At 40.3% G+C, this 18484-nt stretch overlaps 1 protein-coding gene across 1 annotated transcript in view; it reads right to left on the bottom strand.

The window, feature by feature from the left end:
* Window positions 1–18484, bottom strand: part of PRKAR2A (protein kinase cAMP-dependent type II regulatory subunit alpha) — a 156829-nt gene that overhangs the window by 42291 nt on the left and 96054 nt on the right. The window contains exons 3-4 of the mRNA XM_073350887.2: window positions 11147–11199; window positions 8442–8525 (exon numbers count right to left, since the gene is read on the bottom strand). Coding sequence (XP_073206988.2) covers window positions 8442–8525; window positions 11147–11199 — 137 coding nt within the window. The remainder of the gene's footprint in view (window positions 1–8441; window positions 8526–11146; window positions 11200–18484) is intronic.

Raw genomic sequence — 18484 nt, 5'->3', positions numbered from 1 at the left:
AGTGTTCAGATCTGCAGTATATTAAGGACTTTTGCTAGTAACCTGGATTGGTTTTACTCCAAAATTTACTCTGATTCTTGCAAGAAGTGATCCAAAGGACACTGGCTTCTTAGTCTTTGATTATGAGTGTTCTGGCAGCTAATTTATGCCTTTTTAGAAGATATATTTAAGATATTTAGAAGATATATTTAAACAGAACAATTGATGTACTGGGCCTACATTTACTTTGGTTCAACTCAACTGAAATCACTGGAGTTAAACAAGAGATTAATTTAGCCAATTATGTGTACTCCAGTCACGCAAAGTTATATTTACCCAAAGAATAATTTTGACAGGTTAGTAAAACAGATGTCTAAGTGGGTCCCTTGAGAGGTATCTTCAACACTATTCTGTTAAAGGAAAAACTTCTACAACCTATGAAAGACGCTATTGTGGTTGTTCTCCCTCAGGACACAAAAGACCTTATTTTATACGGGCCTATAGGAGCTGCATAGGAGCTGAATCACAACAGAGATTATAGTAAAAATACTAGCTAGCTGACTGCAGTCTACGCTCCCAGCTTTTATGTAAATCCAGATGAAAGTGGATTAATTAAGGATAGACAAATGTAAGACAATATTTGGAGAGTAATTGGAATCATCCATACTGCTAGATCAAAAAAGAAAAGATAATTTTTTTTTTTAATCACTAGATACAGAGAAAGCCTTTGATAGAACAGAGTGAAGCTTTCTGTTTCAAGTCCTATCCCGTATGGACTTTGGCCCCCAGTTCCTTAAATGGATAACTGTTCTTTGCACCAAACCAAAAGCAACTGTGCAAATTAATGGGTGAAATCTCCTCTATCAGAACTACAAAGAGGGACCAGGCAGAGATGTCCAGTGTCTTCTTTACTTTTTGCACTGCCCCTGGAGCTTTTTGCACAGAAGATAAGGAACAATGAATCCATCACAGGAATAAAACTTGCAAGAGTATATCAGAAAATATAATTACATACAAATTATGTAATATTTTGATCTAAATCAAATATTTACCTAAAATAAGTTGCTAAAGAAATCCAGGAATTTGGGAAGGTGTCTGGATTTAAAGAAAATTATGCAAAATCTGAAGTACTAGGTATAAATTTTCTAGACTCTGAAAAGTCAGTCCTCCAGAAACATTTGGGTACCAATGGGCAACAAATTATATAAGATACCTGGGAATTCAAATCTCAAACAACCTAAAAGAGCTCTATGATTTAAATGTAAAACTACTACTTCAGCAAATGAACAAAGATCTAAAAGGCTGAGGAAAGTACGCAATGTCTTGGTTGAGAAGAATACCCACAATCAAAATGAACACTCTGCCAAGCACTTCTTTATTGTTTCAAAATCCTTATGCAATTCTGTGTAGTTTTAGGAAAAAGAAGTGTAAAACCAATTGCACAATGGAACAGACAATGGCAGGGGATTAAACTACATGATCCTTGAGTTCCTTTCTAACCCTATGGTTCTATGATTCTACCCCAGATAAAACCCTAGCAGGAATACAAAGGATGTTAGAATTATGTGGAATAAGAAGAGACCAAGAGTGAGTGCAGCTACTTTGCACAGACCCATTAAACAGGATAGATTAGCTGTTCCAAACATTCTATGGTGCCAGCCAGCTCAAAGCAGTAGTGAAGTGAGGGTGCTCTTACCCAGACAAACACTGGCCCTTTATGGAACAAGAAAATTGTGGCACTGAAAATATCACGAGGCTACAACAGATTAATAAAAAAATCATACCCTCCACAAATTTACACACATCCTTTATCAAAGGCTACTCTGAGTCTGGGATAGAACCAGAGAAAAGATCAATTATTTTCTGTTGCCAGTGGCACCCACTGCTAATAAGCCAGATCTTAACCCAAATTGCGAACTACAGAGCTTCAAAAGATTGGGAGAGTGATGGAATACACATGGTTGGCCAGTTATTCAATAAAGAAACTTTTATAATTTATTTAAAGAGCAAAACTATCTTTAACTGGGTCCACTCTATCCTGGTACCAGTAGTTTCAAGTCAGGCATTAGGTTTATTGATTTTCCAGAAAATCCGTTTTATACAGAAAACAAACTTTAATAAAGTGATGGTGTCTACTCAATTAGGACACAAACAAAAAAAATAACTAATTTAGATCAATCTTTGCGGACAGCCTTCCTAACAAAAAAGTCTCTATGTATAACATGCTGGGACATGGATGCTGATAGACAAATTACCCCAAGAGGGTCTGATCTGGAAAAGACGACCAGTGATCTTAATTTTGTAGCACAATACAAAAAAATTTCTTCAAGATACTTTTTCAATGGCACCTCACACCAGTCAGGTTAAAAAAATAGAGAGACTCAATGGGGATAAATGTTGGAAAAGTTGCGGTGAAAGAGGAGATTTTATACTTATATGGTGGACATGTCCAGTCATTAGAGAGTACTGGCATGTTATCTGTAACCCAGTATCACAAACTGTTGGAAATTTATTACCAAATAATCCCTTGGTAATCCTCCTATGGCTTCCAAGAGGAAATGAAGACTTAATCCCTTATCTGCTAGTAGCTGGTTTGCTATTAGTAGCCTCTCACTAGAAGAAGTAAAAATAGTCCAATCACAGAAGAAAAATGGTTCAAAAAATATGGGAGGTTGTGGTTACAGAAAAATTAACACACCAGTTACATAGCCAGCAAAACAGACAGAGGACAGATAGCTACTATTTAGAAAAGCTGGACGTGCACAAGTCCATGGGGCCGGACGAGTTGCATCCAAGAGCGCTGAAGGAATTGGCGGCTGTGATTGCAGAGCCATTGGCCATTATCTTTGAAAACTCGTGGCGAACCGGGGAAGTCCCGGATGACTGGAAAAAGGCTAATGTAGTGCCAATCTTTAAAAAAGGGAAGAAGGAGGATCCTGGGAACTACAGGCCAGTCAGCCTCACCTCAGTCCCTGGAAAAATCATGGAGCAGGTCCTCAAAGAATCAATCCTGAAGCACTTGCATGAGAGGAAAGTGATCAGGAACAGCCAGCATGGATTCACCAAGGGAAGGTCATGCCTGACTAATCTAATCACCTTTTATGATGAGATTACTGGTTCTGTGGATGAAGGGAAAGCAGTGGATGTATTGTTTCTTGACTTTAGCAAAGCTTTTGACACGGTCTCCCACAGTATTCTTGTCAGCAAGTTAAGTATGGGCTGGATGAATGCACTATAAGGTGGGTAGAAAGCGGGCTAGATTGTCGGGCTCAACGGGTAGTGATCAATGGCTCCATGTCTAGTTGGCAGCCGGTATCAAGTGGAGTGCCCCAAGAGTCGGTCCTGGGGCCGGTTTTGTTCAATATCTTCATAAATGATCTGGAGGATGGTGTGGATTGCACTCTCAGCAAATTTGCGGATGATACTAAACTGGGAGGAGTGGTAGATACGCTGGAGGGGAGGGATAGGATACAGAAGGACCTAGACAAATTGGAGGATTGGGCCAAAAGAAATCTGATGAAGTTCAATAAGGATAAGTGCAGGGTCCTGCACTTAGGACGGAAGAACCCAATGCACAGCTACAGACTAGGGACCGAATGGCTAGGCAGCAGTTCTGCAGAAAAGGACCTAGGGGTGACAGTGGACGAGAAGCTGGATATGAGTCAGCAGTGTGCCCTTGTTGCCAAGAAGGCCAATGGCATTTTGGGATGTATAAGTAGGGGCATAGCGAGCAGATCGAGGGACGTGATCGTTCCCCTCTATTCGACATTGGTGAGGCCTCATCTGGAGTACTGTGTCCAGTTTTGGGCCCAACACTACAAGAAGGATGTGGAAAAATTGGAAAGAGTCCAGCAGAACGCAACAAAAATGATTAGGGGACTGGAACACATGAGTTATGAGGAGAGGCTGAGGGAGCTGGGATTGTTTAGCCTGCAGAAGAGAAGAATGAGGGGGGATTTGATAGCTGCTTTCAACTACCTGAAAGGGGGTTCCAAAGAGGATGGCTCTAGACTGTTCTCAATGGTAGCAGATGACAGAACGAGGAGTAATGGTCTCAAGTTGCAGTGCGGGAGGTTTAGATTGGATATTAGGAAAAACTTTTTCACTAAGAGGGTGGTGAAACACTGGAATGCATACCTAGGGAGGTGGTAGAATCTCCTTCCTTAGAGGTTTTTAAGGTCAGGCTTGACAAAGCCCTGGCTGGGATGATTTAACTGGGAACTGGTCCTGCTTCGAGCAGGGGGTTGGACTAGATGACCTTCTGGGGTCCCTTCCAACCCTGATATTCTATGATTCTATACTTAGATATTTGTTTACATTTTATTCAATACTCAGACAAAGTATATCCATCACCCCCAACCCCCCCAACCCAATACCTGTTCAGTAATATTAACATTTGATAGACATGCCTGATCTGTTAAACGCATACACTGAGATTTCACTCAGCTTAATAAAATCAGTAGAAATAATATATTATCGGTGTTGTAATGATACCATATTACAGAGTGAGTAACACCCTGTTAAACAGAATACTATCTTCTGTAAAACGTCTCTTTAAACAAAAGGTAACTGTTGTAATGATAGTTTTGTTTGATATTTACATGGCAAGAATTTGTACAGTTGTTAAAACTTCCTAAATAAATAGTGAAAAAAATAGTTTTACACTCCCTCAGTCATCACAACAAAGGGCAGAAGAGCAGATTTTTACCTGTTTTGCAAGAATGGCTTACTTATATTAGACCATTCATTATGTTGAGACCACATACAGAACTGGATACAAGCAGATGCAGCACACACTTTGTAGTCTGGTGTATATTCTGTAATTGTTCTTCCCATGCTGTTCATAGTTTTCAGTTACTCAAGTGGATTGGGGAAAAAACTTGAGAAAAAGATGGCAAATGCTATACACCATTCATCTTGCTATTGGAAAGAAGCTTGACTCCTTTTGTAAGATGCCCCCAGAGGTAATGACATACTGTACCGTCAGCCTACACATCATGATCATTTTCTTTAGCGCGCACATTGTTCTAGAGTTGGAGCCCTAACAACTGCCATAATTAAGGTTGCTCAGTTAAGTACATAAGAATGACTATACTGGGTCAGACCAATGATCCATGTAGCCCAGTATCCTGTCTTCCAACAGTGGCCAATGCCAGATGCTTCAGAAGGAATGAACCAATCAGGAAATCATTGAGTGATCCATCCTGTTGTCCACTCCCAGCTTCTGGCAAACAGAGGCTACCACCACTCAGAGCATGTGATTGCAACCCTGACTATCTTGGCTAATAACCATTGATGGACCTGTCCTCCAGGAACTTACCCAGTACTTTTTTGAACCGTTATAGTTTTACCCTTCACAACATCCCCTGGCAACGAGTTCCACAGGTTGACTGTGCATTATGTGAAGAAGTACTTCCATCTGTTTTAAACTTGCTGCCTATTAATTTAATTGAGTGACCCCTAGTTCTTATGTTATGTGAAGGAGTAAATAAGACTTCCTTATTCACTTTCTCCACACCAGTCAACATTTTATAGACCTCTGTCATAACCCTCTTAGTCATCTCTTTTCCAAGCTAAAAAGTCCCAGTCTTTTTAATCTTTCCTCACACAGAAGTTGTTCCATACCCCTCATAATTTCTGTTGCCCTTCTGTGTACCTTTTCCAATTCTAATATATCTTTTTTGAGATGGGATGACCAGAACTACATACAGTATTCAAGGTATGGGCGACCATGGTTTTATATAGAGGCATTATGATATTTTCTGTCTTATTATCTACCCCTTTCCTCATGGTTCCTAAGTCTGTTAGACTTTTTTTTGACTGCCAGTGCACATCTAGTGGATGTTTTAAGATACTATCCACAATGGCACCAAAATCTCTTTTTGGACCCCATCATTTTGTATGTATAGTTGGGATTATGTTTTCCAATGTGCATTACTTTGCATTAATCAACATTAAATTTCATCTGCCATTTTGCTGCCCAGTCAACCAGTTTTGTGATATCCCTTTGTAATTTTTCAGTTTGCTTTGGACTTAAGTAACCTGTATTTTCTGCAAGTTTTGCCACCTCACTGTTTATCCTTTTTCCAGATAATTTATGAATCTACTGAACAGCACTAGTCCCAGTACAGGCCCTTGGGGGATACCACTACTTACTTCTCTCCATTCTGAAAACTATTTATTACTACCCTTTGTTTTCTGTCTTTTAACCAGTTACTGATCCATGAGAGGACCTTCCCTCTTATCCCATAACAACTTACTTTGTTTAAGACCCTTTAGTGAGGGCCCTTGTCGAAGGCTTTTTGAAACTTTAAGTATACTATATCCACTAGATCACCTTTGTCCACATGTTTGCTGACCTCCTCAAAGAACTCTAATAGATTGGTGAAGCAGGATTCCCCTTTACAAAAAACATGTTGACTCTTCCCCAACAAATTCTGTTCATCTGTGTGTCTGATCAATCTATTTTTCTCAGATTCAACTTCCAAGTTCTGAACCATTTTTTAGCAAAAAGAAAATCAAGTACACTGGTATGAAGCAGCACTTATTGGCAGAAGAGCAGCAGCATTAGCAAAATGGGTTTGTCGTTAGTGAAAATAGATAGGGATGCAATTTTCTTGGGGGGAGTGTCTAAAAAATCATGGTAATCAGAATATTGAAATACTTAATTGAATTAGAACAGATTGATTGGTGTTTGATCTTTACGTACATGCTCAAAAACAGACTGCAAACAATTCATATTTCAGAAACCGGCACTGTGAAAGTGATGGGCAGGAGTGTTAGAGAGTCAATGACAAAAACAGTGTGAGCATCATCAGCTGGGTGTGTAACTGGAGAATTCTGTCAAAATACTGGTATATTAGTATGTAAGTATCAATGGAGTGAATTTTAGTGAGTGAAGGGAATTATCACTTGAATGATCTGACATAGTTGGCAAGGTCATCACAAGGTAACATAGTAGTAGTGAGCAAAGCCACAAGAAGCCATGATCTGCACTGGCACAGCTTACCACCGCTTCAAAGCGGAATGAGCTGCACCAGTGCAAGTCACAGCTTATAGTGGTTTTGCCTGTCTGCACCAGGGATTTGCACTCATGCAGCTACAAGAGAGCTGACCATTAACGCTGAATCCCCAGAGCACAAGAGGCCTCAGAACAAGGTATGAAGAAAGTTATACCAGTGCAACTTGTGTATATAGACAAGAGCTGAGGAAGATCAGACCACAGATCTACAATGCCCAACTATTCAGTTATAAAATTCTTGTTAAGACATCAATATCACATGTCAGTTGCTTCTACTTTGGATACTGCAACGGTGTTTCTGGGCAATCCAAAACCATGCTATGGAATGATACCTCAGATCCTTATTTTCTGCATCAGATGGTGGCTCACTTCATATTTCAGTGTACTGTTTCCTTCTCAAGTGTCAGAACCTAAAAGCTACAAGAATTAAGAAATTTCCCTACAGCTTCTTTTAACAGCTCTTTGTGGTTCTCAAGTTAGCAGAAGCAATAAGGCTGTCAGGCCTTTGACTGTTCAGCTACCTTGGTTTCACAGGTTTCAGAGTAACAGCCGTGTTAGTCTGTATTCGCAAAAAGAAAAGGAGTACTTGTGGCACCTTAGAGACTAACCAATTTATTTGAGCATGAGCTTTCGTGAGCTACAGCTCACTTCATCGGATGCATCCGATGAAGTGAGCTGTAGCTCACGAAAGCTCATGCTCAAATAAATTGGTTAGTCTCTAAGGTGCCACAAGTACTCCTTTTCTTCTTGGTTTCACAGTATATTATGAAAAGCCTTATGGCTCTGGTCTTGAAGAGACCAAATGGTTTCCAAGGCTTATCTAACCAACCTGCTATGTAAGACAGTTCTGCTCTTTTGTGAGGGGCAAGAAGAGATTCTGTTCAAGTTATAGCTAAGTCATTTTTTTACCCTCTGGTTTCCAACAGCCAAAAAGATGACTGGAATCCTGTCATGGTTCAGGGCAAAACAACAACAATGGTTACAAAGGAGAGCTCAGGATTCTGAGCTCAAGACTTGACTGGAGAGTATTTATGCCATCTAGCTAGTGTTTTATTTTTAAATGTATTCAACTGTAATTTAAATATTCTCATCTTCTGTTACTAGTTTTGGGGTTTAGATTTTTGAAATAGAAATTCTTCACAGTCATCTTTTATATCAACAATTTCTCCTTCACCCCATTCAATCAGGAGAAGATAACAATAATGGAGAATACTGAAGCTATTACCTGGCTCTAATTTCTACTTTAACCTTTTACAAGTTGGATATTTGCTTCTTAGTTGAATCCTCCTTTGTAAGGTGGCTATTACAGGATACAAATTCAGTATGTCCTTGTATTCCTGCAATACTCCTTTTGCAATATTCCACTACTGAGAACAATGTAAATGGCTAGTAATTATACATACGGTAAACGACTGTAGTTCAAACATTATAGCAGTACTACCTGATCTAGGTTTTTGAAGAGGAGTATATCTTTGCATGCTTCCTGCAGTCTACATCTCTGCTCATCTGTTTTTGGATGAACTACCTGCAAGGAAAAATAAAAAAAAACCTGTCATGGCAGTAAAGAAATCTGATCGCAATCTGAAGCATACTTAACCTCACAAAGTGAATCACAACATTAAGTAAGAGCCTTGATGTAGCTAGAACCTCAAAAGAATGAAAAGTGAAAAAAAAAAAGATTTATATAGTGGCAATAATTGTTCAGGAACTCATACTTAAAAAAATTTGATATTCTGACAACGTATCTTTTTAAAGGACATCCAGACAAAAACAATTACACAAATATTTAGAAAATTAAACTGAGTGAGCAAAAGCTGTTTTAATATTGCTCTTCAATGAACTATTTTATTGTTTTAATATTTCCTCACCATAACAGCTCCACTAATATTTAATATAACTAGAGCATTTAAGATATTTATATATCTTAAAAGTAGTTATTTGGAAAAAAAAAGAATTTATTTTTAAATTCTGGAATTCTTTTCTACTCTTTCCCGCTTCTGAATTGTTTAGTGATCTTCAGGCACCTGAAATACAAAGCCTGTCCAAGAGACTAAATCAGAGTATTGCATGGGAGGATGGAAAAGAACCCCCAAAACACACACACACGAACTTGGAAGAAAAGGAAACAAGAAAACAATTCCAAGTAAAAAAACAAAGTCAGACCTCTCTTCTTCTAAACTGTTCTGTTCTCTCTTTCCTCCTAATTCAGAATTTAGGCGAGCAAAGAGGCACCAGGCACCAACTCAACTGCTGTGACCATGTCTGATCCAGAGAGCTCTGTGCATCTTATGAGCAAGAACTGGAAAAGAGACCCATGACTTTTATGAGGATGGGAGAGGTGAAGCTAGTGCAGAACGAGCTTCTCCCTGACAAATGACCCTTCCCAGGCACTTTCAGACACTAGGCACGGGAAGTCTGCAACTAAAATCTTTCCCTTGCACCAGTGAAAATTAGTCATCCATCCTAAGATATGGGCTTATAAAAAGAGAACTGAGATCTCAGATGACAATAGCTTGTCCCAGTAGATCCGCACAGCCTACTAACAACAACAGTTATTTAATTTTTTCTAAACTTAATATTAATTAAATCAAAAATAAATTTATAGAAGTATACTGTAAACCATGTTTTTAGAGAAAAATAGCCAAGAAAGCAATGAACAAGAAGGAGGAGGAACAGAGGATATCCCAGCAATAGCAACGTATGGAGCCTAACAATAAGTGTTGGTTCCACAAGAGAGTATATTTGCAGCCCCAATGGCCACAACTTTCTAGAAGGCTCCGATTTTGGTGCAGATGCACATGAGAGTGGGGTCTATATGTACAATAATTGAATTTGGTATTTTAGTAAGCCTTAAATTCCACTGAAAGTATCTGTAGTACTAAAAATCTTGATGAGATCCAAAATACATGGTATAGTACCCAGATACCTTTGTGAGGACCACAGTAGAAATACCTAGACAATACTGAAATCTTATGATACATGTTTCTAGTGGCCACAACCACCAGTAAATCATCTAAAGAACTTGATACCAGAATTTCATCAGATGTCAAGACAAAAACCAAGAAAAACTGAAGTTTTAAGTTTTGTTTCCTTCAGATGATGTCTTCCCAGATAAAGAGAACTAATGTTCATTTCTTCAGAAAAATAATTCCTTATTATAATGAAAACAAAATCTAAGTAAATTCACTGGGGGTTAAAATTGGATAGTAAGCAGATAAGAGGATTAATTGCTTCAAATTAACCACACAGATAGCCAGGATTCTGAAAGAAAGTTGCACCATTAAGTACTTAGCCATTAAATAAAAAAGAATGAGAACACACTGAAAAACTTGATGTAAAAACAAATTTCTTAAGTCAAAATACTACTCAGGAATCAAAACCTCTTAAATGGTCGTTCTCAAACTTTTGTACTGGTGACCTCTTTCACACAGCAAGCCTCTGAGCACGACCGCCCCCCCACCCCATAAATTAAAAACACTTTTTTAAAATATATTTAATCCTATTATAAATGCTACATTCCAGAAGTACAAGTCCCTAAAGGAAATATCAATTCCTATCAACCAGGATTTTGTTATATACAGTTGCGCTCGAGAAATACAACTACAATATCTGAACTGTAACAATCCCTATAAATTGCCTGCATTTAAAAAGATACAACTGCTGATTATAGGCTCAAGCACATTTCAGCAAAGCATTTCTTACATAAGCAGCAGGCAAGCTCTCCCAGCACAGAACTGCTTTGATAAGGAAGGCAGTGGAAAACATAAGAGGTATTCTAGGCATCTAGACAGAGAGCTGTGCTAAAGCTTCACTAATTCTTCACACCAGCACCAGTGCTCCAGGAATTGTCTGAACAAGTGTTACCTAAGCAGATAATTAAGAAAGGAAAAGATTTAAGTTCATGTAGATGGTAGGCCTCTAGGTACAATTTTAAAATCTTTTTGTATAACAAGTTTGTAAGTTAAAGCCGATAATGACCAAAGGAATGCCTAGGGCAAAGAAACTTAACATTTCAGTAATTCTGCTTTTTCAGTAATCATTTCACTTTGCAGAATTAAATGTAGAATTAACAAGGGGATGATGCGCTTGCATATGTACATTAACCTATGCAAAAGACTGTGCCAGATGTAATTTGCCCACTCTTACCCTTGGTTCTGTATCTTCCTCTTCCTCATCTGGGTTGAAGGCTTCAGCACAAACTTAATAGGAAAAAGAAGAAGAAAAAATTACATAAAAGCTGTATTTCACAGGAGCATAAGACAAATAAAATTTCAATTCCTTCCCTCTAAATTTGCCATTCTATATTTCACTTTTGTTTTTAAAGTGATTTTTGTATGAATAGTGCCATTATGTCGAAGGATGAAATCCTATTTATCATCAGAATAGACACATTACGGTCATATCCAGACACCAAAGTGAGGGGCACGAAAAAGACTGAGGAAGCTTCCTCCACATTGGCCAAACTACCTCTTTCAAAACTCTACCTCTAACCAGCAAGCTTAACTTCAAAATATAAATACAGTGCTCGTACGCACATATAGATTTTAATTCTGCAACGTCTTATAACCACATTCATAATGATCATGAACACCGATCCATTCACAAAACTTTCCCTAAACATTAAGAGGAAAAACCATCTTGTAGCCATGACCCCTCACTCACATACAGTACATTTCAGAACTACAGACATCATCTATCAATTCACACAAACCCTTTATTAACAAACAAAACACAAAATATAACCAATAAATATGGTCTCCGTTAAGGCTATAAGATGCTGGTTAGGATCAGAGAATGAAGATGTGGGCTGTGAGTCATGGAAAGCAGGTAGGCAGGATTGAAAAGGGGAACGGATTCGTGGAGTATAGATGGGTTATTGAATGACTTATTTGCTTTTTATGGTCTGTCTTGGAGAGGAAGGGGGGAATATGGGATCTATCCATATTAAAGTTCAGGGTTTTTTTGGGTGGGGGGTGGTAGAGAATTTCTCAACTTTTAAATATGCATTAACACTAATAACTACTCAGATGGATAAGTATCCACGGTTGATATGTAGAATCACATGCACTCTCCCCCTCCCAGAGTCCGTTTTATACCATGCAAACAGCCTGGCCCCCAGAACTGTATTCCTTCCCAATGTCTCCTGTAGAGCCCCATTTCTCCTTGGGCACAGACTATTTCTGTGTCTCATGCACCTATCAGCACAGTAGGCGGGCTCTGTCCCATAATATCTCTTACAGCTAAGCTAGCAGTTCTCAACCAGGGGTCCATGGCTCCCTGGGGTCTGCGAGCCCTTTCAGGGTGGTTGCAGAGTCCCGCTACTGAAACCCAGTGCCCCAAGCAGCGAAGGGTGCAAGGCTGAAGTCCCAAGCCTTGGTGCTCCCCCTGCCCCCATGGGACTGAAGCAGGGAGAGGGCTGAAACCCTGATCTCCCCCGCCCCCCACTGAAGCCAGGAGCAAGGGGGGCCTGAGCCCCAAGCTCCCCCTCCCTCTACTGCAGCCAGGAGTGGCAGGGCTGAAATCCCAAGCTCCTCCCACACCTTCTTGGAGCAGCAGAGCTGAAACCCTCATTTGTATGAGGAAGCTCAGTGTTCTGCTTCTCAGTAATGAAATCTTTGTTCAGTGGCACGTTTGGTCCTGATGAATCCAAAGAAAAATGATTTCCTGCATTTTTGAGATGAGCACAAATTCTGTCTCTCTAGTTATTCTGGGTCAGGGTCAGCAGCAGCAGGGATGAACCCAGAACTTCTGGATCTAAAACCATGAGTCTCTGTTGCCTAAGCTGAGGCACTCAGGTCAGTTAGCTCAAAGCCAGTGGCAGACTCAAACCACTATGCGGGTCCAGCTTGGGTTACATTAACATTTACATTGGAAGAATCCTGTTTACGTTATCTTCAGTTCATCTGATTATTTGTTTTCTACCATTTCCTTCAACTTTGGGCAAGTTAACCCTGATAATTTTATAAGTTGATATTGGTAATCACTAACCACATCGTTTGCACTCCTGAACAACAATTTTCACATTTACCACAGTCAGATTCCCTATGTAGTTGCTTCTCATTCTAACACTGAAGACTACAAAATAACATGAGCTAGCCAGCTCTGTAGAGAAACCGTTTATCAGATGCCCTACCCATTTTCCAAAAGTTTCTAGATTCTAGAAAGCCAGTAACACCCAACAGTTAACCACCAGATCCCTTCTCTCCAACATTCAATGACAGTTGATTCCACCACCATGCCCCCTTTCTCATTCAGCAATGACTCCAACCATTTCCTTTCTCCGCTAAGATTCTAAAACAGGTTAATAACTTTATTTCCTAATAGGCATAACAAGAACCTTGATGTTCTTATCTCTTCTTTTAAATTTTCAGAGTAGCTACAGCCTTTGTTTATAGATTAAAATTAGGGACTAGTGTTTTTAGTATGAGTAATTTTTTTTAAACACTTCAGTGATACAAATTGAAAACAAAAAAACAAAAAAAACCCAGAAAACACCGTCTTTCAGAATGCTGACTATCTCTCACAAATAAATCAAGCCCAAGAAGAAAATCTAGAAGTCAGAGGTATTTAAGTGGCAAAGGAGAAAATGTGTTTTGATTTTCAATTCTGGAACCCCTGGTTCACATCCAATTTACAGTAGAAAACAAGTGAAAACAGAGATCAGAAAAACGACTGCTTAGCCTAATTTGGAAAACTCAGTCTCTGCTCAGGACCAAAAGGGCTGCATTAGCAGAGCTGCTCTGTAGATCTTATGAAGTGCCCATGTGTTTGGTGCCTCTGGCTCTCATTACTGTCTTTCAATTTTAATAAGACTGTGAAATACTGGGGAAATGAATAACTGGACGACTACTCATAACATGATCTTGCCTGTGTCAAAATTCCCATTACAGCATATAAAAAAAAACGGCAATAGTTCGACCCATGCTGGCACCAAAGGCTATATTTTATTGCCATAATCTCTGTCACTCACTCACTCCCTCTACTTTATTTTAAATCTTTTCAGTGATGTGATGAGTGCAACCTGAAGGGCCAACCCTGGGTCCTGCTTTTCAAACAGTCTAGGATAATGATAATTTCTCCATAGGAAACATTTACAGAATTATATAAGTATCTTTTCCTCCAACTGCAATTTCAGGTATACAGTAATCCAAAACATTTATATGGTGCTTTATCACATGACTATCTTATGTTGTCTTTTAAAAGGCAAGTAAAATACAATAAAGAGCCATAAACACAGGTTAACCTACCCACAGGTTAAATTAAAAAGACATGTTAAATATAGTATAGTATTAAAAATACTAAGATTAAGTTCCCCTAGGGACCAAACAGGGAATTTTCTGATGGAAGGCATATGATAAAAGTCATTTATGAACAGCAAATCAAAACTGAAATCTGGCACCTTTACACTGAATAAATCACTTAGAGCTATGAAGAACATAAGAATGGCCATACTGGGTCAGACCAAAGGTCCATCTAGCCCAGTATCCTGTCTTCCGACAGTGGCCAGTGCCAGGTGCCCCAGAGGGAATGAACAGAACAGGTAATCAAGTGATCCATCCCCTGTCACCCATTCCCAGCTTCCGGCAAATAGAGGCTAGGGACACCATCCCTGCCCATCCTGGCTAATAGCCATTGATAGACCTATCCCCCATGAACTTATCTAGTTCTTTTTTTAAATCCTGTTAGCATCTTGGTCTTCACAATATCCTCTGGCAAAGAATTCCACACGTTAACTGTGCTTTGTGTGAAGAAATACTTCCTTTTGTTTTAAACCTACTGCCTATTGATTTCACTTGGTGACCTCGAGTTCTTTGTGTTATGAGAAGGGCTAAATAACACTTCCATTATGTACTTTCTCCACACCCGTAGTGATTTTATAGACCTCTATCATATCCCCCCTTAGTCCTCTCTTTTCCAACCTGAAAAGTCCCAGTCTTACTAATCTCTCCGCATATGGCAGCCATACCATACCCCTAATCCTTTTTGTTGCCCTTTTCTGAACCTTTTCTAGTACAATACATCTTTTTTGAGATGGGGCAACCACACAGAATCATAGAATATCAGGGTTGGAAGGGACCTCAGGAGGTCATCTAGTCCAACCCCCTGCTCAAAGCAGGGCCAATCCCCAACTAAGTAGGACCAATCCCCAACTAATGACCAATCCCCAACACATCTGCACACAGTATTGTGAATGCCGCTGCACATTGAGTGGACGTTTTCAGAAAACTATCCACAACTCCAAGATCTCTTTTTTGAGTGATAACAGCTAATTTAGATCCCATCATTTTATAGTTAGATATTGTTTTTCTGTGAGTTTAGTAAAAATTTAACAAGTTTTAATGATGGTTCTTACACTGGGTGTAAGCCAGCAATAACTTAACATGAGTAAAACAAGGGTTTAACTAATCTTATATACGTTGTTGGTCCCAAGACACCTTTTATCAACCTGACAATTTTTCAAATGTTCACTTTTAGAGATTTGAGGTGATAAAGAAATTTGGTTTTCAAAATGTGTGATTTTTTGACTTGTGTCCCTTGTAGTAGTATACATCCAATGGAAAAAGGCTTCTTTCATAGATACTAAGGTCAGAAGGGACCATTATGATCATCTAGTCCGACCTCCTGCACAACGCAGGCCACAGAATCTCACCCACACACTCCTGCGAAAAACCTCTCACCTATGTCTGAGCTATTGAAGTCCTCGATCCGGTTTGTGAGGCGACAGTACCAAAACATTGGTGGTCTGGGTGATAATCTAAATTAAAATTACAGTGAGGTCTCATTGTAAAGGTTAAATGACAGAGCTATTACCAAGCAAGGAGATCTGTTATACTAACACCAGTAGAATCAAAAGTCTGAATGCAAAAAATGAAGGACACTTAAAATTTAACAAACCAACCTAATCCACCACAGCATAATGCAGTTCTGAACTTTTCCCATCAACAGCTGCCATTCATAACTCTGCAAGATCCTTTTCATTCACACTGGCTGTAGTGCTTGCTTTCTTCCCTGAAGCACGTTCACTGTCAGCCCCATTGGCATCTCCTTTAGCATAGCTATGAACCATGAGAACCCCAGCTTGGCCAAGAGTTTGTCTGGGCAAGAGTTCAGCTGACTCAGTCTGAAGAAGCAGAACACGCTGAAGAGTTGGACGGAAGGCTGCACTCTGCTTAGAAAGCTACAACTTCTCTAAAAATTGTACTCCTACCTGGGTATTTCATTGCAGTTACTTCTCCGCCGTCCTTAGTCTTAAAAAGATTTGATATAATCTATCATAAATAGACATTTATGATCCAAGTTGGAAGAAGCTGGTCTAATTTTTAAGATTTCCCTCAGTCCACAGAGAGGTAATGCCTGCGCTTCCAGTCTTCAGAGACAATAAACCTGTTTAATCATTCTACTATTCAGAAATGTTACATTAAAAAAACTGCATATAGGAAGGCTTGATTTTTAACTCCTTGTCAGAGAAGCCAGGTGCCAAAGAATGAATAAATCCACACAGCCACTCACTACTTCCTTTTGCAGTGAAGGATCTCTTTGAATAAAAATGAATAGATCCTTGTGGTGATAGAGAGGTATACATTATACCACACGCACACACACAATTTGGTATTACAGACAAACTAGTTTTGGTTAATTTGAAAACAAATGCCTAGCATTTACATAGCATTCCATCTTCAAAGCACATTGTAACATAATCAATAAACCTTAGAACACTGTGAAGGATGTTTCTCCATTTTACAGATGAAGGCTGACGCACAGAGAGGTTAAGTAATTTCCGCAAGGTCATCTTGCAACTGAACCAGGATTAGGGAGGCTGTATTGGTGAGTATCTGAGTGTCTGTTGTGGGGACAGTTTGACCCTGTGCTTGATTGGTTGTTTGTTTGAAAAGTGTGAATTGCGAGTGCTTTGTTCCAAGTGAGCCTTGAGTGGGCCTGCTGTTACAAAAAGCCAGTCAGCTGAGAACCAGCTGAGTGGCTGAACAGCAGAGATGCTAACAGAGGGAGTTTGCCTGGGAGTTCGTCCAGGGAGAGCCCACTGAGGCTTACATCTTCCCAGCTTCTCTGAGTAGTTACTACAACTCCTGAGGAAGCTCGTAATATGGATGGGGAGCGTTCAGCTGTTGTGACCTGCACTGGATGTGCCATGTTTATCTTTCTTCCACAGGACAGAAGTGACTTTGTCTGTACAAAGTGCAAGCTGGTCTCCATATTGGAAGAGAAGGTTCAAGGTCTGGAGAAACAAGTATCGACCCTGCGTTGTATAAGAGAAACTGAAGATTTCCTGGACAGACGTCAGGATATGCTTCTACGGGCACAATGTTCTGAAGATTCAGAGCAGGCTGCGCAGCGGGGACAGGAGGACAGTGAAAAAATCTGGCAGCATGTGACCTCCAGAAGAAGAAAGGGGAGCGTCCATGTACCAGCAGCGCAGATACAGGTAAGCAACCATTTTCATGTTCTCTCCACAGGTACTAATGCAGAGTGGACTAGATGATACATCTGAGGGAAGGGAACAGAAGGAGACTCCACCAATTGGAAGGCAGGAGATGCACTGTCCTAGGGATGGGGTTTCCACGACCACCGCTCCCAAGAGGAGGAGGTGGGTGGTGGTGGTCTGGGACTCTCTCCTCAGGGGGACTGAGTCATCTATCTGCCGCCCCGACTGGGAAAACCAAGAAGTCTGCTGCTTGCCAGGAGCTAGGATTCATGATGTGATGGAGAGACTGCCGAGACTCATCAAGCCCCCGAATTGCTACCCTTTCCTGCTTCTCCATGTGGACACCAATGATACTGCCAAGAATGGCCTTGAGTGGATTGCTGCGGACTACGTGGCTCTGGGAAGAAGGATAAAGGAGTTTGAGGCGCAAGTGGTGTTCTCGTCCATCCTCCCCGTGGAAGGAAAAGGCCTGGGTAGAGACTGTCGAATCGTGGAAGTCAACGAATGGCTACGCAGGTGGTGTCGGAGAGAAGGCTTTGGATTCCTTGACCATGGGATGGTGTTCCAAGAAGGAGGAGTGCTAGGCAGAGATGGGCTCCACCTAACAAAGAGAAGGAAGAGCATCTTGGCAAGCAGGCTGGCTAACCTAGTGAGGAGGGCTTTAAACTAGGTTCACTGGGGGAAGGAGACCAAAGCTCTGAGGTAAGTGGGGACATGGGATACCAGGAGGAAGCACAAGCAGGACAGCGTGAAAGGGGAGGGCTCCTGCCTCATACTAAGAAAGCAGGACAAACAGCAAGTTCTCTCAAGTGCCTATACACAAATGCAAGAAGCCTGGGAAACAAGCAGGGAGAACTGGAAGTCCTAGCACAGTCAAGGAATTAGGATGTGATTGGAATAACAGAGACCTGGTGGGATAACTCACATGACTGGGTACTGTCATGGATGGATATAAACTGTTCAGAAAGGACAGGCAAGGCAGAAAAGGTGGGGGAGTTGCATTGTATGTAAGAGAGCAGTACGACTGCTCAGAGCTCCGGTAT

The sequence above is a fragment of the Lepidochelys kempii genome, chromosome 7 (assembly GCF_965140285.1).
Source record: "Lepidochelys kempii isolate rLepKem1 chromosome 7, rLepKem1.hap1, whole genome shotgun sequence".
NCBI lineage: Eukaryota > Metazoa > Chordata > Testudines > Cheloniidae > Lepidochelys > Lepidochelys kempii.
The sequence above is the reverse complement of the archived record's forward strand: the minus strand, read 5'-3'. Positions and strand labels throughout refer to the sequence as shown.